At 31.4% G+C, this 25,429-nt stretch overlaps 1 protein-coding gene across 1 annotated transcript in view; it reads left to right on the plus strand.

Moving 5' to 3' along the window:
- Window positions 1-5,889: 5,889 nt before the first annotated feature.
- The window catches only part of LOC115882450 (eyes absent homolog 2), an 87,135-nt gene continuing 67,595 nt past the window's right edge, over window positions 5,890-25,429 (plus strand). Inside the window, exons 1-2 of the mRNA XM_030900518.1 lie at window positions 5,890-6,204; window positions 11,322-11,368. Of these exons, the coding sequence (XP_030756378.1) occupies window positions 6,124-6,204; window positions 11,322-11,368 (128 nt within the window). The 5' untranslated portion in view covers window positions 5,890-6,123. The remainder of the gene's footprint in view (window positions 6,205-11,321; window positions 11,369-25,429) is intronic.

Consider the following 25,429-nt stretch of genomic DNA (forward strand, 5'->3'; position numbering starts at 1 on the left):
CAACTAAAATGGAACACCCTGTACATAATCACGAAGATAACATAATTCAACTTATCATGCTTTAAAAATATCAAAAACACAATTCATCTCTATCGTCACTCATCAAAACCCTGCAACATATGCTTCTCCACAGTCCAATATTATTGCCTGTTAAATTTCGGACCCTCTGGGGAGTTTCATCGACCGGGGGAGCTCACAAAAGATCCCCAGAGACCCCCTTATACTTTCCCGTCCCTCGCAAGCCGCGGAATTCAATTTGACGTAATGCAACACCACCATAACGCCGGGGGTGTGTCCTCGAAATCGAATTTTGCTTTTCGCTACGTCCGAATTGTTTGTATAAAACCGTTTGTGGAGGGGGAACGGGATGGGGGGTAATAAAATTTCTTTTAGAGGGTTCGATGGCAGATAAAATTTCCTCTTTAATGATGTGTAATTTGTTGGGGTAAGTTAGGTTTAAATGGAGATACAGAGGTTTAAATATGTATTCATCGGAATAAAATAAAACTTAAATAAAACAACATATAAAATAAGAAGTAATGGTAGCTATCTAATGTATCAGTTTCCGCGTTTTTTTCCCATTTTCATTGAGCGTGAACGGCTGAGCACGGAGGAGGTAATATGAGCGCAGCGTCTACATTTCAATTCGGATTAACAGCAACACGATAAAAAAACAATCCTGCCAGAACAAAAATAAATAAAGTGAATGGGTAACATTATATATTATTCAAATGGCGAATATTTACGCTTTTGTGACCGGCTCCACACACGCTACGAAGTCAACGAGAATTAATTCTAGGTCGTACAAGGGTCGATAGATAAGTATGACAACACCCTAAAATTTAAGGCCTAACCAAAGCCATCTTTCGCCTGGCGTCGTTACTAGTAGTCATTATACAGGGTGTCCCAGAAATAAGTGCAGATATTTTAAGGGGTGGTAGATCTGGTTAAAAGAAACATATTTTCTCTTTACCATTTTTAAAATAAATTGAAAATACCCGAGTTATTTAACGTTGAAAATTTAAAAAAATTATCGCAACATTTTGAGAACCGCTGGCAGATACCGCCAACACCATCCAATTACCCGGATCGGTGCCTGGATTTTAGATAATTCGACACCTTGTGTTCCCGCATTCAAGAAAGTACCGGGTGTCCCAGAAATAAAGTGCAAGTATTTTAAGGGGTGGTAGATCTCGATAAAAGAAACATATTTTCCCTTTATCGTTTTTCAAATAAACCCAAAATAATGGAATTATTTTACTTTGAAAATTTTCAAAAAAATGATTTTTGCTAAAATTTTGAGAACCACTGGATCTTTTCTGGATTTTTTTTCTTGTAAGTTTAATCCAATACCTATGTTGCCATATTATCAAGAAATTATGTTTTTTGAACTAAAAACTAAAAATATTTCCTAAAAATGTTTCAAAAAATTTCGAATTTTCAATTTTTTTTTTCGCGATAAAAACCTCATAAGCGTGTTTCTGGGGTTGAATTGAACTATACTACCAGTTAAAATAGTTGCACTTATTTCTGGGACACCCCGTATGTGTGCTTTAAAATAAATCAGAAAATCCCATCACCTGATGAGTTTAGCAGAGATTGCAAAGATGCCTTACATTTTTAAGATGGTGTTATTATTACACAAAATAAATTAAAAGAAAAAACTTACCCACAACATTAAAAAAGATACTTATGATGACAGATTTAGTAATGACAGAAAAGTAACTGTGACAGTTCTCTTTTTCACATGCACACTTAACTAAAATACACTTCACTGTGCTGCTTTACTTGTACATTGTACAACCATCCGCCAAGAGTGCCACGTGCCAATTGGTCTGGCGCGCTTGCGTCATGCAACAATATTAAGCGATGTTGCCGTAGTTACAATAATAATGTTTTATTTTGCTCTGTAATCAATAGAAATCTAAAAATATTAGATTAAATTGAGTTAAAATCAATCGAAATTTGAATTAAAATTAGTAAATTTATTAACAAATTTAGATAAAAGATTAAAATTAGAATACCTAATTTTTTGTGTAGAAATTTAAAATTGCTGTGAATTTATAAATATAGAAATATGTAGAATGTGGATACCGTAGGAGGTGGCAATACTGCAAGGTTTAGATACACCGTAGGAGAAATCTCAGATGAACAAACAAGTAGCACTAAAAAGTTTTTTAAAATTTCCCGGAAAATGTCAAGAAAAGCTTTAAATTTTAAATATTTTTTTTTGACAAAAACTCATATAGTAAACGAATGTTTGGGGGTGATTCATCGGTCGCTACCATGTGAACTAATCTGTTCAAGGTCACATAAAATTTAATTCCAGTGCCGTGGTGTTTCAAGTCATATAATAATCAATATATAATCTGTTGTAGTTTGTTGTTTTAACTGTCAAAGTCTTGTCAAAACATATATTTGGTTATAAATATAAAATGGAATGCCCCATTGGTCGCACTGCAAGCACACCAATGGACTGACGCACAAAAACGAATCAATCAATCAAACGCGATATAGTATCGTCTTTGTCAATCACGCTAACATTTTAGAATAAGTAGGAGGAGCGCAGGCAGATGATTAGACCGGGCCTTTAAAAACCTAAGTCTGCGGTAAAAATTTACGTTTTTAATGTAAAAATGATAGCGCGCGTGTCGATTCTAACTTCATCAAGCGATAAATCACTCCCAAACATTCGTGGCGTTTACTCTAGGCGTGTTTCTGGGTTCCAAATATACTACCAGTTAAAATATATGCACTTATTTCTGAAACACCCTGTATATAGACTGTCCTATGAGAGGATCCGTGACAGTGACGTTTATGTCTGGCATTTTATTTCAAAGGTTTCTTGGTAAAAATCGCTACGACCAATTATTCTCCTCAAGATATTTGGAATCGAAATAATCAATACATGTCCTCATCAACAAAAATTCAGCCTGTTCACTAGACAGATATTAGACTGTAATATTAAATTTGGAAACGTTTTTGTGCCAAAAGTTCAACAGAAATCGTTTTATCATAGTTTTTTCTAGAACAAATTATCATTGATTTAAAAATATAAAAAGTTTCAAAATTTGTGATTTCAATCAAATAACTATCATGACATGTACTGATGTTTTCAATTCTAAATACCTTGAGAAAGGTTGGTCGTAGCGGTTTTTACCAAGAGACCTTTGCTTAAAAAATGGCGGCAAAAAATATATTTTTACACAGTAATTTAATACAGGTACGGACGAAAAGTTATTACTCTTCAAAACAGTTAAAAAACATGTAGGTGGCAACCCCTACAAGTAGGAGTCTTATAGATAACGAAATCAAATTTGTCATAACAAAAAAACTGCTGACGTTAGTTCAGAAATTTATTTGGAAAAAATCTAAATAAAATTGAAACTTTCACACCCTATAGATAAGTATCTCAGAAACGAAGCATTTTAGGATATACATTTATAAGAACGTTTTAACTTATTTTTATATGCCGAATATGCTGAACATATTATTACTTTATTTAGATATTTAAGTTTCATTATTATGACCACTTAGGTATACCTACTTATTGAATGTCTCTTATAGACATTTTTTTGTGTCAAAAACGAAAGTGCGATACTGTCGAAGTTGACCGAGTGAGTAAAACAAACGAACCGTCGGTAGGCATTCGTTTCCACGGCAATCTTGATCTCCCCTCTGAAAGGGACGACTAGTATACAGGTAAAACTCGACAAGAGTTCAATAAAAGTCGATGTACGATTAGTTCTGAAAACTACGACTCCGTGTTTTATTAGAAAAACCTCAAAATGGATTGTAGAAATTTTTAAATTTTGAAAGCGATATATTGCTTTTCAAAATTAATGCATAGTTTATAATAGATATAATAGATAATATAGATATACAGGGTTATTCACCACATAAGACACGGAGTATTGTCACAATTGTAGCCAAATGATTAGATTTTTGGAAATTGTGAGTGATGGGATCAGTGGTGAAGCTATGAGGGTGATGGGGGGGGGGGATGCTTCCCCCTCCTCAATGTATAATTGAGTTGGGAAATTAGTCATGACAAACGTCGCGTTGTCATGATCCCAAATTTCTCAAAAAAAATCCCAAATTTCTCAAAAAAAAACAATGTATGTATTATGCCGCTGCACTAATGCTCGGTAAAATCCCCTCGTCTAATAAGCCGATGAGACCAGAGACCACTCGGATGCGGCGTCCTCGGCCGGAACCAAAGACATGCCGGAACGTATATAAATTGTACTAAACACGCAGTTGCACTACTTATCACGATACATTATTATATGTATTATGGCCTCTAAAAAAAGTAGGAAGTTGGGAAACTTACTTGTCCTCCCCCCCCCCCCCGTCATATTGTATTTACCTTTTTTACCTATCTCTTCAAGTTTTCGTAGAAAAAACATTTTCTTATAATTTCATTTCGGCCTCCTTGATGAGATAAACGCAATTTTAATAATTTGCTTTGATCCAAGTGTAATAGAGCAGCGTTTAAAAATTTTAATATCATTATCTTCCGAAAGTTTTAAATAAGTACTCATTGATTCATTATCAAAAAATATGAAAAACAGTTCCTATAAATGGGTATGGAAATGCATAGTTTTAAAGTTACAGAGGATATGTTAAAACTTTTTAAAATTATATCCATTATTTTTTTATTTGAATTTGGCTGTAGGTTGAACTAATAGTAATTATAGTAATAAGATTTAATAATAAGTTAGACAAGATAAATAGTTTATTAATTTTATTTTCAATTTAATTTTATTAATTGTGATTAATAAAATTGCGTTTATCTCATCAAGGAGAAATGGATCAAATATAAAGATGCAACTTTTAATTTGAATTAAACGGTCTATACAATTTTGCTATCAAAAGAAAAAAAGTCAGTGGCGTACGTTTTAGGATTCCCTATGTTTCCAACGACGATACACCCGGTAAATTTTGGATTTTGGTCAACTCAGAGATTTTGATAATACAACTATTCTGAATTAAAAGTCGTAGAGTACGAAAATCGGAAAATATAGGCCGTTTTGGCCTTATGAATACAGTATTAAATGTAGGCAAAGATTTCACCATCACTGAAAATTGTTCAAAAAAAAGGGTTCGAAAAATCATTATTTGTTGTAAAATCAACATCAAAACTGATGTTTATATTTTAAAAGTAGCTCATAAAACTCTTTATATAAAAAAACACAGACTTTAAAATATATTTTTCCACCCTGGCTTATTTTTAAGATTCACTTTTTTTAATTCCACCCTTAAAAACCGAAATGGTGCCGATCCCTATTAAAATAACCCATAAAACGCCCTATTCTCCGGTTTCTTCCTGCTGTTCCCCGGGGATCACCGTGCTCACACCAAATTAGGCCTTAATTGGATGCAAAAAGAGCATCCCAGGAATGCGTGACGATAATTTATCGCTGCAAAGTGGCAAATGCGCTACACATACCAAGAGCTATTTTTAAAATTACGTTAGAAAACTATATTAAAAAAACCTTATTTAAAAAATAGAATACCCATCCATACTATACGAACAAAAACATGCGTTAATTCTCAATAAGTTCGTCCACCATAACACTAGACCCTTTTAAATTAAATAGCGTCATAATCTCCGAAATCTATGTCCATAACTAAATCCAGCAGCACAGCGACATACAAGAAAAACTAACAGAAAAAAAACAAGACACTCACTCGAAACCCATTTGTTTTAACCCTACGTAAATCTCTATGGCGCTGTCCTTGTCTATAGCACTACGCTAACCACGCCCCCCAGCCACTCGATCCCGTCTTTCGCGGCTCATGATTGGTCGCAGAGGTCCCAGAGTTAATGCCTTGGCGCGACACTAGAGGGAGAAACATCACATCGCCCCCTTTGAGTCTTTCACGCTCTTCAGTCTGCTGGTTTGAGTCGCTAAGTTTGTTTACAGATCATATTTCTCAAGAATAACTTAAATTCAGTAAATAACAAAGACTACAGAACAACAAAACGAATTCGAAAATAACTGACAATATTCGAAAATCAAACAGAACACGATCATGATGGGATTTATAGTGTTTTTTAGTGTTCTTCGCCGTCAAATGTAGTGATATAAGTGGTGAAATACGGCGGGTGACCCGAAAATGGTGACTCTGATGCCTTGCAACTATTTGAACGCTTCAAATTCGAGGTGTGCCATGATTGATAAGATGTGTGAGCCCAAGGTCAGTGTTTTTGACTCTATAGCCTTAGAAGCCATAAAAATGCACTAGAATACATATGAAGGGTCCAGGGGGAAAAACAGGATAAGCGCCAATTTCTTAATTTTATTTTAGAGTTTAACAATATTATAATAAGTCTAACTGGTCCCTCTAAAATGTATAAACTCTGCAGGGTAATAAGCTATTAAAATATTATGCCTAGTAAAAATATATATACAGGGAAAGAACCTGATAACCATCACCAGCCGTCCAGAGTTCTCCTGTAAAATTAGTAAAATGACGCTTATGATGTTCTCCCCTGGCCCCTTCATATGTATTTTTTCTTTTAGCCATAACATGTATTAAGATTAATTTTACTTGATTTCTCAACGATTTCTATGCTTATTTTTAAGAAGATATAAAAAATGCAGTACTTAGATTATGTTTTTTCCCTTCTGGCAATGTATTAACCTTAGTTTCACTTAATTTCACAATTATTTTTATCTTTCTCTCTACAAACAATAATATCAGACTACTATTACCACGTAAAAAAGACATTATATTATACCGTTAATTCATAGGCGTAACGGTATACAGGGGGGCTCACCCCATGCAGGTACTGCTGAGCACCCCCAGATAAATCTTGAATTATGACTCTTGGCCTAATATTAATTTATTTGCTTGTGATGTAGTAAAAATGACTTTCTCTAGTTTTGTTTAGTAAATATTATTTTGTTTTGTTCAAAAAATGTTTGTTAGTATTTATTTTTTTATCACGGAAATACGGTTTGATAACATCAAGTCTATGAAATTTATTGTTAAAGAAATTCACGTAAACGTTTTATTCGAAAAATGTGTTTATTTTTTAATTTTATTCTTAATTTTTTTTAAAATAAATGCCCTACGCCCCCTTTATAATGAATTACTAGTTACGCCAATGTGTGTTGTACAATGTCGACTGGTTCTAAAGGGCTTAGGAACTGATGCCACTCCAACAAATGTAAGAATAGTAGAAAAGCTTCTTCTTGAGGAGGCCTCTACCCTCACCAGAACTCACGAGCCGCCACTGGTATTATACCCGAATCAGTAGATTTTAGTAGTAAAAATTAAATAATATTTAAATTTCTATGCTTAAAACTCTCTTAATCACACCAAATGGCTGTAATCTGACAACATCTTTTTTTCTAATAGAAAAGCGTACCTAAAGTAACTATCATTCTTGAAATAACTTGCTCATAAAAAGTAACCAATACTATTGCCAATACATAACATACATATGTTTGATACCAATTAAACTTTTAGTTACGTAATCGAGGGCGTGATTTTTAAATTCATTGTTGCGAACTATGGATATAGTCGGCGCCAGACTAACTAACTGGAATTTAAATTTCCCGCATTCAGGTGGTAGCTCTGCTGAAAAAAATTGCCACATTTATTTATTTATTTCCTGACATTGTCATTCGTTTTGACACTTTAGTTTTGTATATTATGAGTTTTTGGTTTAAATAAATAGTGTTGTGATACTTTAAGCTTAAAAATGTTTACTGCCAGACCTTGCAGTCGAGCATTGTTCTTTTTTGAACCTCTTTTAGTGCGAATTGTACAAGATAGCTTAATAGCCGTAAAAAAAATCATCGTAACTTTATTAGAATCTTTTGAACAGGAAAGCGGTAGTAATTTCCCTTTTTGTCCCTTAAGTGCTGTTAAGGAGGTTAGTTTTGTTGATGTAAATAATATCTGTTTATATATTTATAAAATACTTAGTTTCTTAAAATTATTTGATTAAAAGAAAATATGTGCCTAAATGTAGACAACGCTGTGCCGATGCCGGTCGAGCTTAATCACGTGACTAAAAGTTTATTTGATATGCACTATAGATTAGGTATATATATGAAAATATTTCTACATCTAAATAGGTTCCTACTTATATCACGCCCGAACAATTCAGTACTTTGTATATAATTAATTTTTTCCATTCATTTTACCTGCATCACTTATAAATCAAGTCGATAAATTATGTCGTAGGTGGCTGTTAAAACAAACCAACCATCGGTAGGCATTTGTTTTCACGGCAATCTTGATCTCCCGAACGCCACAGAGAACTTTAAAACGTGTAAAAGTCGACAAGGGCGAGATAAAATGTCATTGGACGAAAATATGCGACGGACGCAAGTCATATTTATAAGAATAACGTTATAGTTTAATCAAACTAAAACAGTTATTCGTCATTTTGACACAATATCTGCGAATACTACACCAATTGCACTATATATCATTCATCCCACCAAGTTTCAAAGCCATTTGTCATTTAAATACGAAAAGGAATAGATACAGAGTCAAGATTGCATCTGAAAACTCTTCAGTGATTTATACGACAGTCACAAATGCCAGTGCCTTTCTTTTCGGTGACTTATTCCTATTGTCATTCTTCTGTCGTTTTCAAGTTTCATTTTAACATTAATAAGTGTCTTATTGTAATTATTATTATACAGGGTGAGTCTTAAATAAGTGCAAATATTTTTAGGGGTGGTATATTTCGACCCCAGGAACACGTCTATGAAATTTCCCTGTATATTTTTAGAAAACTTTTTAGAACTGCCTGTTCACCGGTTACGGCTTTACTCAGTGCCTTCTATTATAAGATCAGCCTACGGGCGAGATTTATGACGTCACGCTAGTTAGATATAACGGATTAATAAATATGTTGTAGAATACATGGAAAACATAATTATTCCTCAGATTTTTGGTTTGTATTTTAAAAATGATATAGTTTAAATGAAATATACATAATATACAGTTAATAACTACAACATATATACCTATTTATAGTAATAAATACTTTGGCAAATAAACTATGAACCATACAAATGCAGCAAATGTTTTACAATGTACAAATAATGTATAGGTACATAAGATAATGGGTAAAATGTAAATATATTTTAAATTTTGGGGTTTGAAAATCGATCTAAATTAACAAAAAACATTTAATATCTACTAATAGTGATGTATTATTATTTGCATTCACAAAATTTATATGTATATTTTGCAAGTATCAATGTTCGAAAAATTATATTTACAAATAATACAATATTATCTAAAAAAAGGCGTCAGCGATGGCTATGAAATGAAGATTGCTGGCATTTTATATGTTAAATTATTCTAAAATTTTTGATTTTCTTGGGATTTTTAGGTTCGGGAAAAACGCTGATTAAGTTTTCATTTGGGTTTTCATTATTTTTATTTGGTTTAAAAAAAACGTTTCGGCTAACTATAGCCTTCACAGTGTTGTGTCATATGAGAAAATAGTGTCGAATATAATCCAAAAATTACATATACAATATAATTCACACCTCATAATGTTTACTGCAATTAATAAACTAATATAAACTTATCAAAAGATGACCACATATTTTTTAAAATTATTATTCTTAACACTAAAATTATCAACATTGACTATGGAGTACGCAGTAAACATTATGTGCGTGGTGTGAATATTTTATATGCAATTTTTTGGATTATATTCGACACTATTTTTTTCATATGACACAACACTGATGGAGGCTATAATGTTAGCCGAACCGTTTTTTTAAACCAAATAAAAATAATGAAAAACCAAATGAAAAATCAATCAGCGTTTTTCCCGAACCTAAATTCCAAGAAAATCAAAAAATTTAGAATATTTAGAATCAAGGTTTAAGAATATCAAATTTTCCAAGATTGTAAAATTCTAGTTAATTATTTTATGTGTACAGTTATTTAGGAAATGTCATCGATGTTTATTTCCAAGCCAACTAGACGCCGATTTTTTTCGATGATACAGTATAATTCTTACGTAAAATGTAAATAACATTAGACCAATTAAAACAAAAAATATGAATTTCTTAGTATTTTTAGTAACACCTTTATTCTTAAAACTTAATTTTGTATTATGCAAATATACCAATTTTATTGTTATTTTATTCATATTGTATTCAGCCATCACTTAAATATTTGATATTAATTTGGTATTATAAATAATCAATACTATTCATTAAAAATTACTGAACAAATATATGTTATGCTTAACATACATTATATATTATCAAACAAAAACACATTCTTCTTTTAAAGTGTATCAGTCTTGTCTTTACAAAAATCTTTTTTAAAATTTGATCTCAAAATAATAATCTTTTTCATGATCTCTAATACACATATTCTTTACTTTTCCCTAGATCATAATACCTACTTACGTGTTAGAATCTATCGAAGCTGAACCAGCAACACTTGGAGTGGAGATTCCACAATATGAATAAAATAAACATAATTGTCCAGTTTTCATTAATACCATCATGGGAGAATATTATTTTTAAATTTATTAAAGATATTTTCAATAAAATTCTCTTGATTTATAACTCGTACCCACTTTTCTTGCTCTTCCGGACACTTTAGGCTGCCTAGTATAATAACTATCCTTTCCACCAGGAACACAACAAAGATGAGGCATAGCACCAATAACATACTCCACTTAAGCTTTATTGATGAATTGTTAGAGTCTTAAAAACACACACAAAAAATCACGATAAGTAAAAAATGTATGGGCACTTTTAGGTTAAATCACTTGCACAACGTGTAATTTTTAAAATTTCTATTTTTTTTTATGCGAAACCGAGAGTGACCATATATCTGGTAGTAGTTTATGTCACTTCAACACCAAAATAATTAGTTTTTTGCACTACAATAATAAATAATACCAAAAATCAAAGAGTTAAAACCAAAAATCAACCGACAAAATATGAAACGGAATCTAACCCAATATCTAAGTATGTACAGCTGATGAAGTAAAGAAAAGTCCGCCCGTAGGCTGATCTTTTAATAGAAGGCACTGCTTTACTCTATGGTTACGGCAATAAAAGGGATGCAAATACAGAGAAAATCCGGTGGCTATCAAAATTTTTTCAAATTTTTTTTTTTTTTAATTTTCAAACTTAAATAACTATTAGGTTATTTTGGACTTATCTGAAAAATGGTAAAGGGAAAATATGTTTCTTTTATCGAGATCTACCAGCCCTGAAAATATTTTGCACTTATTTAAGACTCATACTCCTCTTTATCGTATTCTTTTAGTTACATAATGTATTTACGTTTTTTTTATTATTTTTTAGGTCAAACGGGCAAGAACGGATACTTCAGATGTGTCTGACAGAGAACGGTAAGTTTTTAAATGATATGCTGTTAATTTTAATTAATTATTTATTTATTGATTAAAACAAAACAATCGCTTTAGGTAAAATACATGGGCATACCTGGGCATTTTTCATTCAAAGAACTATTTATTCCACTCAATTCGGTCAAAAATGTACCTACAGTACCTACCCCGATTCTTGTGTGGGTTGCTGTGTAAATTTGGGTTCATATTCGAAATGTATTTGAATTCGAAGCAATGTGGAAGAGTTTTCAAGTGTTTGACTAGTTCAGAAGCGCCTGTGTTTGACTTTTAGACCCCAAATAGAGACAGCTAGTGAAAATTGTCGTTTATTTTATGAGGAAAAAATAATGGAATTTTAAATTTAAATTATTTTAAACATTTATCGCTAATTATATGCGTATCCTACGAGTATCTCAAATAAATAATAGTAAACATACAAACCTTCTTGGGCAATTCAAAGGTACCAAAATTAGCTAGATGTACCTAAACACAGCAAAATGCTAGCAGCCCCTTCTTATGCATTAAAATAGTTTATTAACGAAGATCGTATATGGATTATTATTATAATGATAATACTTAAATTATAAAGATTTTTTGGCGGCACTTTTTTTATCTAGTTTTATATTTTTTTTCTATTCGTATACATTGACGTACTACAGGGGAGGCAAAGGATGCAGGTCTCAGATACTGCACGGCACTTTCGATCAGAGAAATTTTAAATTTTGACTGAATGACACTTGACTAAATATTAATTTTTATTTGCTTGTAGTAGAGTAGTAAAAATAACTTGCTAGTTTTGTTTAGTTAATATTATTTTGTTTTGTTATCCTATATGTTTTGTTAATACAGGGTGTTTCAAAAAATGTACCATCTCTCGTGGGGAGATTCCTCACGTAAAAATAAGGTTTATTTTTTATATCAACATACTAGGTTCTATTCTATCTTGCTTTGTTTCGTAGCTACAGGGTGTTAAAATCTTCATTTTTTTTATTTATTGTGATTTTTTTCCAAGTGGTTTTAGCGATTCGAATGAAAATTTTAGGGTAAAAGTTATTAAAAGAGAAACATATTTTAATGTTAAAAAAGTGTCGATAAATTCACCAGTGACGTGCATACGGGTCATCACTGGAATATTTTATGAAAAAAAAACATGTGCGCCACTGACTTTTTTCTTTTATTAACAAAATTGTATCAGCCGTTTAATGCCGATTAAAAGTTGTATTTCGATATTTTCTCGATTTTGATCTCCTTAATGAGATAAAAACAATTTTATTAATCACAATTAATAAAACTAAAATAAAAAATAAATTAATAAATTATTTAACCTAAACACTAATATTCATTAGCGTAAGTAGCAATTCATCCTGGGAGGGCTGGGGTTGAGCCCAGAGGCTAGGTCTTTTGTTCTTTAAAAAATAAAGAATAATATTAAAAAACACATTTTCTGAATAAAACGTTTACATGAATTTCTCTATCAATAAATTTCATAGACTTTGGTTATTAAACCGTGTTCCTGTGGATTACTTAAATACCTACAAATTTTCTAAAAAAACACATTTTTATTACAACAATTATTTTATTAATTATTTTTATTATTAACAAAATAATTTTAACTAAACAAAACTAGAGAACGTCATTTTTAGTACCATTGCGATCAAAAAAAAGTTGTACAAGAATTAGTAGTCCCAGATAGAACTCCTGGTCTATAAGGATATTGTCGAACAATACAATTATGCCCACCTAACATTTTAGGCGTTACCATGAATTTGTTAATAAAATTGGTAGGTACACGTGGCGAAATAAAAGTATAAAATATTTACCTACCTTTTAAAAATGGGCAATTTTTCAAGTTTTTTTATATTTTATTATAGACCAGCAGATTAAATCATTTTTTGTTGTACTACTTTTTTTTATCGCAATGGTACATCACAAGCAAATAAAAATTAATACGTAGCCAAGAGTCATAATTCAAGATTTCTCTGGGGAGTGACCAGCAGTACCTGAGAGGGGGGGGCACCCCTGGGCACCACTGTAGTTACGCCAATGCTAATGCTCAGTGATTCCTACATCAAATTCAAGAGAAAATAGTGATAGTTAAGTTAATTACAAAAGACCTACCTATTTTTTAAGTTTTAACATCCTGTAACATCAAACATCACACATATTTATAGGAATTTTTTTTCATAATTTTTGATGGGGAATCAGTAAGTACTTATTTAACACTTTGATCGCTTAATGACATTACAAGTTTTTAAAGTTTGCTATTTGTTTGTGTGGATTAAGGCAAATTAAAAAATTGTGTTTATCTCATTAAGGAGACTGAAATCAACAAAATATCAAGAGACAACTTTGATTCGGCATTAAAGGGCCTACTCAAATGTGATAACAAAAGAAGAAAGAGTCAGTGGCGCACAGTTTTTTTTTAGAGAAATATTCCAATGATAACGGATATGGACGTCCCTGCTGAATATATCGACACTTTTTTAGCATTACAATATGTCGCTCTTATAGTAACTTTTATTTGCAAAATTACATTAGAATCGCTAAAAGCATATTGAAGAAAATGATCATAAATCGAAAAAAAGTTAAGACATTAACCCCCCTGTAACTACGAGCAAAGCAGAATCGGACTTATGTTGATATGAAAAATAAATCATATTTTTACATGAGGAATCTCTCCACTAGAGATGGCACATGTTTTTTGAAACGCTATACAGGGTGGTCCGAACTGTATTCCGAAAACTTCTGCAGCGTACTCGGCAGATATAAATAAATAAAAAACATCGTATAAATGTATCTCCTAAAATGCTTAGTTTCTGAGATACAGGATGTAGAAGTTTCATTTTTATTTCGATTTTTTCCAAATAATTTATGAAGTAAAGTCAAAATTTGGATAAAAATTGGTGTCTGGGAGTTTTTTGACATGAGAAATTAGATTTTGATGTCAATGTAACTCGTACTTATAGAGGGCGCCACCTACATATTTTGTAACTGATGGTTTGAAGAGTAGGTAACAACTTTTCGTCTGTACCTGTATAAAACTATACTGAGTAAAAAAATAAACATTTAAGACGTTATTACATAAAAAAGGTCCCTTGGTAAAAATCGCTACGAGTAATGGTTCTCGAGATATTTGGAATCGAAATTATCAATACCTGTCATCAATTGACAAACTAAACATATTGATTAAATACTTACTAGACTGAAATCATAAATTTGAAATGTTTTTGTGCCAAAAGTTAACAGAAACTGTTTTATCATCATTTTTTTGGAAGACAAATTTATGATTAATTTAAAAAAATTAAATGTTATCAAATTTATCATTTCAGTCAAATAACTATCTATACTCAACATGTTTATTTTTTGTCAATAATGACATGTATTGACTATTTCCATTCTAAATATATTGAGACCGGTTGCTCGTAGCGATGTTTACCAAGAGACATTTTTTACGTATCAAATCACGGAAATGAATATTTTTTCACTCAGTAGTTTTATACAGGTACAGACAAAAAGTTATAACTCTTCAAAACAGTTAAAACACATGAAAGTAGCGCTTCCTACAAATTGGAGTCATACTGACATCAAAATCAAATTTCCCATGTCAAAAAACTCCCAGATATTAATTTTCATCCAAATATTGACGCTGCTTCATCATTGGCGTAACTAAAGGGGCGTCCGGAAGTGCCGGTCCCCCCCCAGGTACTGCTGGGCACACCCCAGAGAAATCTTGAATTTCATGACTCTTCGCTACGTATTAATTTTTATTTGCTTGTGATGTAGTAAAAATAACGTTTCTAGTTTTGTTTAGTTATTATTATTTTGTTGTGTTCAAAAAATGTGTTAATTTTTATTTTTTTAAAAAATGTTTAGGTTTTTAAGTAATCTACGGGAACACGGTTTGCTCACCAAGTCTATGAAATTTATTGAGAGAGGAATTCATGTAAACATTCATGAAAACATTCATGATTTTCATGCTTTTTATTTAAAAAAAACAAAAGCCTTAAGCCCCCCCTGGGATCAACCAACACCAGGCCCCCCAGGCCCACCCCAGGATAAATTGCTAGTTACGCTAATGTGCTTCATAAATTATTTGGAAAAAATCGAAATAAAAATGAAACTTCTACACCCTGTATCTCCAAAAGTAAGCATTTTAGGACATACATTTATACGAACTTTTTTACTTTTTAACTGCAGAATATGCTGTCGAAGTTTCCGGAATATCTACAGTTCGGACAACCCTGTATTATGTTGGGTCTAAACAAATCAATGTATAATATTCTGTGGTACTTTTCACAGATATTCGTTTGTATTGCTGTTAGTTTATCTTTTGTACATGACTGTGGCATCATTATTTAGAGTCATTTGAGATAAAAGTATGTTAAATGACAAAAATATGTTAAGTATATCTAATAATTTTGATATAAGTGGCAACGCTGGTCGGAGGCATCAGAACCCGTGATCCAGATGTGGTCCCCAGGGTTTCTGACAAAATCTGCTGACCATTCAGCCGATAATTAGATCCCTTGGGTTCGCTGCCTGTCACTAACAGTATCTGGTTTTTGTTTCCAATCCGTACTACACTCCAGCACCGCTTTTAAAATCATATACGTTTTTTTCAGTTAATTTTAATTGCTATAGTACTCATCATGTGATGTTTTCATAAATAATACGCGTCATTATTTTGTTATTAGTTTTAATGAAAAGATACACTTAATTCCTATAATTTTTCGGAGTGTAATATAAAAAATGCTTGAATATACTGGGTGGTACAAAAAGCATGTACATGCCATCTCTCGTGCGAGGTTCCTCACGTAAAAATAAGGTTTATTTTTGATATCAACATAGGTCCGATTCTGCTTTGTTTCGTAGCTACAAGAAGTTAATCTTCATATTTTTCCGATTTGTTATAATTTTCTTACAAATATTTGTAGTGATTCGAATGAAATTTTGAGGGTAAAAATTACTATAAGTGCTATATATTTTAATGTTAAGAAAGTGTCGTCAGATTCACATGCATATGGTATCACTGGACTATTTTTCTAAAAAAAACATGTACGCCACTGACTTTTTTCTCTTGTTAGAAAAATTGCGTAGGCCGTTTAATTACAGTTGAGGTTGGAACCTTTGGTGTTACAATAGCAAAATTGAACACTAAATCACCACAATACACCAAAACACTATTACTTTTACACTTAACGCGCGTTTCGCTAACCATGTTAGCATCACCAGACGATTAAAACTGATATGCAGCACAGTTTCAATCATCTGCTAATAATGCTAACATGGTTAGCGAAACGCGCGTCCATATCAGTGTAAAAGTGTTTTGGTGTATTGTGGTGATTTAGTGTTTTATTTTGGCCGTTTAATGTCAATTAAAAGGTGTACATTGATATTTTGTCAATTTCGATGTCCACGATGAGTTAAACTCAGTTTTATTAATAACAATTATTAATAAAATTAATAAATTATTTATTTGACTATACAACTTTTGATTTTTAAATGACACTCTCGGTATTGTTTTACTTTATTCGATAGAAAATGGCACTCTGAATAGAATGGCATGTCATCTGGTAACTTTTGACATTTCAAAAGCTCGAAAAATCGTATTTTAAATTTCAATCCAGAATGTCATGGTTGTGTTAAAAACAGTTTTAATCAAGATGCCTTGGAAAAATAGATTTGATCGTGTATAGGTTTTCGCGTCTTATCCTCATCAAAAACATGGCCAAATCGTATTTTTAATCATCTCATTTTTTTCAAATGGAACAAGGGCTCATTGGCATATTTAGAAAAAGCATTTTTTACGAATAATTTGGTTTGGTAAATATTAAAATCGCAATCGCAGGTTACAGTCGCTGCTTATTTAAATCGCAATCACAGTTTTTCTCATCGCTACTTATAAACTACCCCACACTACATATTACATATATCCCAAAATATAATTTCAATACAATATACAATCCCCGTCGGATTATAAAATCCGCGTTTGTCTCAGTTTTTTTAATAAAATTTCTTTAAAATTATTATACCTAACCGGAACATTACAAAGTAACAACGAAATAAGCAATAATTCTTTAAAAACCGGAAGTACTCATGACTTGTTTTGGTTTTACAAACGTAGCCAGTTAACACGTACGCCATTTTGTGTGGTCCATTCACACACAGAACGAAGTCAAATTATTTAAAATTCTTTATTGGCAACTTTTCCCTATCAAAAAATCAAATATTAGTCATAAAGATATTTTAAAAAATAACAAGAAAGAAATATTTTTTTATTTTAGTCAGTTTTTTTTTAAATTTTAATTGGATTTAAACCGGAAGTCCTAGCATAAATGGGTAAATCTTCGTAACTCTGCCTGATATTGATAACAATAATATTAACATTTCTACGAGGCGTGTCTTTTTTTTCACATCGCGGTCACCGATATATTTTATTATAAAAAGAGATAAAAATTGGGTCGTCACATTTCTTCTATGCGGTATTGCCGGATTTTGCATCAAAATTTCAAACCACACAAGTAGGCGTTTACGAAAAATGTTGCATCTAGGGTTGGAACTTTATTTTTCACTATTAGCTACTCATTCTACTACAGCTGTAATAGATTATATTTAGTGCAGATACATGATCATCATTTCAGTAGTATACATGAAAGTTTTAAAATTAGCGTATATTTTTCTATACACATTTTCCTACAAACATAAAAAACCGGCAACACTGTATGCCGCTTTTGATTTTGTCTCTCTATCTGTCAACCGGACATTTATATTATTCTCTGTTACACGCATTAAAATCCAGCCCACATAAATTGGATGACCAGCAGGGTATAAACTTTGACAATGTCCCTATTTCCGGAAAAAAAGTGGCCAGCTTAGATCAAAGGTATTTTGTTTGAAAATAATCATGACTGGTACCATCTAATATTCAAAGTGCAAAGTATACTTACCGCAGAACAAAATGTCGGTAGAAATTATGCGGTAGAAATTTGGAAAGAATTAGAAGATAAATTGGAAAATTGGCAGAAGTTAGCTTGATCAACATACAACTGCTAGACAGATAACAAACAGTCTTGACACCAACATATTTTTTGACACTGATTATAGATCCTCTGAAATAAAATTATAACCCAATATCAGAAGGAACTATAGTTCTAAACTACAGTTTGCGAATATGGGATTTTGAATATATTTGAATACGGGATTTCTGTCACTTAACGATTTCAAAATAAATCTCTGCATGCCGTTTAGAAGTCTAATAGATTCACACGAAATTGTTCAAAAAACGGTCCAGTGCGTGCATTATAAATTTCTAGAGAACTACAATATCTAGATCGGAGATTTTTTGCACATTTTCACAATGAGATCTATCAATTAAAAATATTTTTAGTATGATGGCACTTCCGGAAATACCGGAAGTTGACAGCAACTTTCTTATTTTACGGTATCTACCCCCATTTTTTATTATACAGAGTGGCGCACCTCATTCGCCTCGGTTCATGGTACAAAGAATACAAGGTATTGCGCAGGTTGGTCGCTACGTCACAGGTGATAACAGGCACTATTGGTCAGCACGCTCCGCGCGCCAGTTCAAATCGTCAAGATATTGTTATAAACCTGTTTTTTTGTTTATATACCGTCATTGAATTATCGCTAAGCAAGTTACTGTGGAGCAGTGCGTAAGGAGTCGGGCTAGGAAGCGAGAGACCGGAGTTCGAATCTCGGCCGGGACATAACTTTTTATTTATTTTTTTAAATACTGTTGTATTCTATAGTTTATTTTTGTAGTATAAAAAAAGAACTATTTATTCTGTTATTTTACTTAAAAAGTTAATTTGCATTGAATAATTGCCTACCATTAAAGGAAATTTGAGCTATATAATCCTTGATGGGCATATTCTGGGTATGCAAATACTTCCTCTAAATTTTGGGTTTCGTTCAACCGATTTATTCTCAAAACCTGAAACATCTACATATAAAAAGAAGCACAGGTCACTAATTATAATAAATTTCACCCCTGGAATTACTTCCACTAATTATAATAAACTTCACCCTTGGAATTACTTCTATCAGAATTACAATACATTCATCTGCATTGGCATTTTCTACTTTTCGATGGGAAACAATAAAATTCCCAACATTTTTTAAATGATGTAACAATTCCTCTTGTGGTTACTTTTCCATATATATCCTCATCTCTGTCCTCATGTGAAATCAGAGCCAATGAACATGAAAATTATTTACCATAAACATCGCAAACTAAAAACCTAATAAACAATTTTATAGGTACCGAATATAGAAATAAATTTAGTATTCTTACCTATTATGGTCCAAAGTCCAAATCCATGTTAATAGATAATTATTATTTTTAAATATATTTTTTTGGAACTGCTGGTTTTAATGATTATTAAATTAAACGAACTAAAAAGTCTTAAAAATAAACAATTCTTAACCATAACCCCAAAAAATGCAGATCTCCTGTCAACTTTCTTTATTTTTTATTTATTCCTCATTTTCCTAGTGACGTCACAGGTGGTATGCGCGAACTGAACGAAATTGGAGCCGCTATCGATCATACCTTGTATTCTTTGTACCATGGCCTCGGTTGATTATACGAAAACGGAAAGATGTAGAAACAAAATATTTTATGGGTATATGTGGGACGGCAATGTGCATAATTTAAAATTATTTTGAAATGTACAGGGTATGTCAGAACTAAGATTCACTCCAAAGTTATAATTTTTCTTATGGAACATCCGGTATTTTATTTCATATTTGGAACCGTCGACACAAAATAAGGCATTTAGTATAAGGGTCAAATACGTTTACAAGCTTTGGTTTTTGAGATATTTAGAGATATTTAAATTAGAAAAGATTGTCAACATCCTGTACATTGCTTTTCAGAATTAATTCTTGTGCTGACTTTTAAGCCAAAGAAATAAACTTTACTAAAAAAATTAATTGCTTCGTTTAATGTATACAGGGGTATCAAAAATTGCTGGTTTATTTTAAATATTTATTTTACATAAAAACTTCGTTATTTCAAATACACCCTGTATTATTTAAAATAAATCGAAGCAGATTTAAAACCTCTTTCAAACTATATTAGGGTTTCCTATACCTACCTATCTAGCTCAGATTTTAAATAAAGAGCAATTTTTCAATAAAATGGCAACCAATAAGAGGGCTAGTTTCGTCATGGCAAGTTTCTAGTGACAGTTAGTAGCTATTTTCAAAATCGAAATTAGCTTATGGACTTTATTTAGTTTGGTTTACTTTTATTTAATTTACGTTTAATAAATTATGTTTATTAAATATGTATTTATTATTCTATCAAGAAAAACGAAGAAGTAGTTCTTTGATTTATTTTACGATGACTTGTAGAAACATGGATTTTCTATAACAGAGGCAATTACGGCAAATTCATTTTCTTCACTTGCAACGACAGGTTTCTACCTAATAGGTTTTTCATATACCACACTACCAGCTCTGCAAAATAGAACAAGTAGTTTTTCAAAGGAACGGATATTTTTTGAGCATATTATTTGGATATCTTTCAGCATAAGCCCTTGAGGCCAAGAAGCAATTTTACTCACAAAATAAAATCACTAGTAACATTCGTTCCGCTAGCAGATACTGCTTTATTTTTCTTGATAAAATAATGAATACTTACTTATTAAACTATTGTAGGTAAATTTAAGTAAACTGTTATAAATCTAAATAATAATGTCCAAAAACTAATGTCGATTTTGTAAATAGTTAGTAACTGTCACTAGAAAATTGCCATGGCTACACCAGCCATCTCGATTGTATTGAAAAGTGGCTTTTTATTCAAAATCTGAGCTAGATAGGTATAGGAAACCCTAATATAGTTTGAAAGAGCATTTGAATCTGCTTCGACCTATTTAAAAAAATACAGGGTGTTCCCTTTGAAATAACGAAGTTTTTATATAAAATAAATCCTTAAAATAGATCAGCAATTTTTTGTACCCATGTATATATTTAAGGAAGCAATAACATTTTTCAGTATAGTTTATTTCTCCATCTTTAAACTTAGCACAAGAATTAATTCTCAAAACCAATGCGCAGGGTGTAAATAATCTATTCTATTGTAGCATGATTACTTAAATATAGTCTGTGAAACGAATAACTTTGAATTTGACAGTTCCCGCGGGCTTTTCTAGTGTTAATTTTAGTAGGTTAGCAACTTGCGGCCATGCTGACGCAATGCCGCCTCTAATAGAACAGCCTCGGAGCGAGATTTATGACGTCACGCTAACATAATTATTCCTTATATTTGACCATGGCTGGAATCGTACTCCATAGTCAATGTAGATAGTTTTAGTGTTAAGAATAATAATTTTAAAAAATATGTGGTCATCTTTTGACAAGTTTATATTAGTTTATTAATTACAGTAAACATTATGTGGTGTGTGGTGTGAATATTTTATATGCAATTTTTTGGATTATATTCAACACTATTTTTTTTATATGACACAACACTGATGAAGGCTATAATGTTAGCCGAAACGTTTTTTTTTAAACCAAAAAAAATAATGAAAAACCAAATGAAAACTTAATCAGCGTTTTTCCCGAACCTAAATCCCAAGAAAATCAAAAATTTTAGAATAATTTTACATTATAAAATGACAGCGATTTTTATTTCATAGCCATCGCTAACGTATTTTTTCTATGATATTGTATTATTTGCAAATATAATTTTCCGAACACTGATAACTTGCAAAATATATGTACATATAAATTTTGTGAATGCAAATAATAATACATTACTATTAGTATATATTGAATGTTTTTTGTTAAATTAGATCGATTTTCAAACCCCAAAATTTAAAATATATTTTACATTTTACCCATTATCTTATGTACCACCTATTCATTATTTGTATATTGTAAAACATTTGCTGCATTTGTATGGTTCATAGTTTATTTGCCAAAGTATTTATTACTATAAATAGGTATATATATATATATATATATATATATATATATATATATATATATATATATATATATATATATATATATATATATATATATATATATATATATATATATATATATATATATATTATATTTATTAACTGTATATTATGTATATTTCATGTAAACTATATCATTTTTAAAATACAAACCAAAAATACGAGGAATAATTATGTTTTCCATGTATTCTACAACATATTTATGAATCCGTATCTAATTAGCGTGACGTCATAAATCTCGCTCCGAGGCTGTTCTATTAGAGACGGCATTGGTCTGATATATATATAATGTCAAAAGCTGATGACATTTTACTTTTGACAATTATGCCATTTCGTGTTGATTTTTGCAAGAAGAGGAAGAACTGTCACTTGTTTTGTTATTTTCCTTTTCTATTTCACGAAAGTAAAAAGAGTTACCTATCTGATTCGTTCAGGCACACAATTTAAAGAATACATAAAGAATATCAGTAACTTTTTTGACAGAGGGATTTTATATTTGCCATGTTGGTAAAAAATAACGGTCAAATTTCAAAGTTATTCATTTTATAGACTATATCTTTAAATATCTCAAAAACCAAAGCTTTTAAACATATTTAACCGTTTAACGCTTAAAATATATGCTTTTTTGGGCCCAAGAAACCAGAAATGTAACAAAATACAGGGTGTGTGTTCCATAAGAAAAAATATAACTTTGGTATGGATCTTAGTAAGATAGTGCAGAATTAGAGGGAAAATTCTAATCTGCTGTTTAGCTGTTCACTCAAAACATCATATTCTCTATACCTTTTCATATCGAATGAATTTTGGACGATTTCACAGAAGACAATTCAACAAATTATTCTAAGCCTTCTTCTAGGTGTATACACGTAACATAATATGCATAGGACCTCCGAAATCGAAGATTTTCCGTGTATTACAGCGTGTAACAGACCTATTACAGATAAGATAGGAACTCCGGCCGCGCGTGGGACCATAATAGGCCTTTTTAGGTGCCAAAGGCATTTTGGAATGTTAATCATTTCCTTATCTCAAATAGTAGAAAAAAATCGTGTTTTATATGAGAGTGGGGAGGACAGGAATGCGACAAGATTTTTATAGTTGCTCCCAACAGAAACAGGGTTAAATAATATTTTTATTTTTTTATTTTATTTTATTTTGAGTAATACAGAGAAAAAAAAACAGAAAACCAAGAAAAATACGTGAAAATTTTTGGTTCGACGTGAATTTACTGCATTTTTCAGGTCCAGGATCGGACTTATCTGTTCTGACCCATCTGTGGGGCATCAATTTATAACCGGGTCCGGTTCATACTTTACTTTAACTAATGGGCGGATGTCAAGAAGTCCTTCGTGCGGCAATCCAGTATTCACACCGGCTCAAGCTCAAGCTTATTTATTATCTATCTATCTATCTTTATTTTCAGTTACGATTCTACTATACGTTCAATCATTTATCATAAATCCCGAATTTTATTCAGAAAATTTGGACGGAATTTTAATTCCATATTTAAGCGGCATTGAAAACTATTTTCGAAAAGGCCGAAACATGGCCACAATGTGCTAGGCAGGCTAGTGCCACTTTGCTACCTGTTAATATTTTTCTAATAACCCTGGAGTGTCCTTAAGCCCAGATTTGGCCATAAAATACATCCGGTGGGTATGCGAAAGGTCATTTAAATCACTGTGACAGATTTCGGGTTCAAGCCTTCATAATAAAAACCATTTTTCTACGCATATACCTTGTACAAATGCATATTCTGTCATAGAGTTTTACTATTATAAGGTTATTATTTTCTAAATATGAAGTTTTCTTTAAATTTAATTATTTTTTTACTTGCTGTACAAAACGAAGGTAATACACAAGAAATTAGAAATATAGAATAAATAGAAATTTACTGGGGGTTGTTTTAATAAAAACTTAATAACAAAAATACTACAAACACTATTGAAACACCGAAGTCAAATTGACGTATCGTAATTATTTTTGACAAGTAGTAAATAAAAGCGAAAATGCAATGAATGTTCTAATTAATTTTTTGCTACCAAAAGTGTTATTCTCTAATTTATATCCATTTTTGACCGAAAAGCACGCTACACAACTAACTATTACCGATACCGATTAAACTTTTAGTTACGTAACCGAAGGCGCGATTTTTAAATTCATTGTTGCCAACCATGGACATATTGGGCGCCGGGCTGACTAACTGGAATTCAAATTTCGGGTGATAGCTCTGCTGTAAGAAATGTCAAGTTGCCACATTTATTTATTTATTTCCTGACATTGTCATTCATATTGACACTTTAGCTTTCTATTACGAGTTTTTGGTTTGGTAGTTTTAGGTAGTACCTGTGGTAGTACTCGTAATGGCCCTTTGTGTCCCTTAAGTGTTGTTAAGGAAGTGAGTTTTGTTGATGTAAATAATAACTGTTTATTTATAATTAAGTTATTTTTGTTTTCTAAAATATTTTGTTTAAAAGAAAATATGTAAAAGTGGGCAACGCTGTGCCAGTCAAGCTTAATAATAATAATAATATGCATTTATTTATCCACAAATATGATCAATATACATTGAATTTGGACAAGTCAAATAAAAGGAACATATAAAAGAATTAATCTAAAGTTAAAAGTACAAACAAGACATAAAATATGGATAAACACGAAATGTACACAAATAAAATATTATTTATTAAAATAGTCCCCATAAATTCAGAAATGCTACAAAAGGACTCTTGAATTAATTTTTTTTAATTGTTTTTCTGAATACTTGAAAACTGGTAATATTACGCTGTTCAGATGGTAGCATATTGAAAAAATGTTTACTGGCAAAGGTAGGAGATTTCTTATACAGGGTGTTTCAAAACAAATGCGAAAAACTTCAGGGGGTGATTCCTTGTTCAAAATAAAGGGTAGTTTGCTTTATAAACGTTGGGTCAAAAGTCAACCATTAGGGAGATATCACGGTGCAAAGATGGTTGAAAAATAATGTTTTTATTTTTTATCTTGAAAACGAAAAGCGATAGACTAATGAAATTTTAAGGAAGCATTACTGTTACGAAAACACAGTTTC

Source organism: Sitophilus oryzae, unplaced genomic scaffold (assembly GCF_002938485.1).
Source record: "Sitophilus oryzae breed Bouriz unplaced genomic scaffold, Soryzae_2.0 scaffold_1112_pilon_pilon, whole genome shotgun sequence".
Classification (NCBI taxonomy): domain Eukaryota; kingdom Metazoa; phylum Arthropoda; class Insecta; order Coleoptera; family Curculionidae; genus Sitophilus; species Sitophilus oryzae.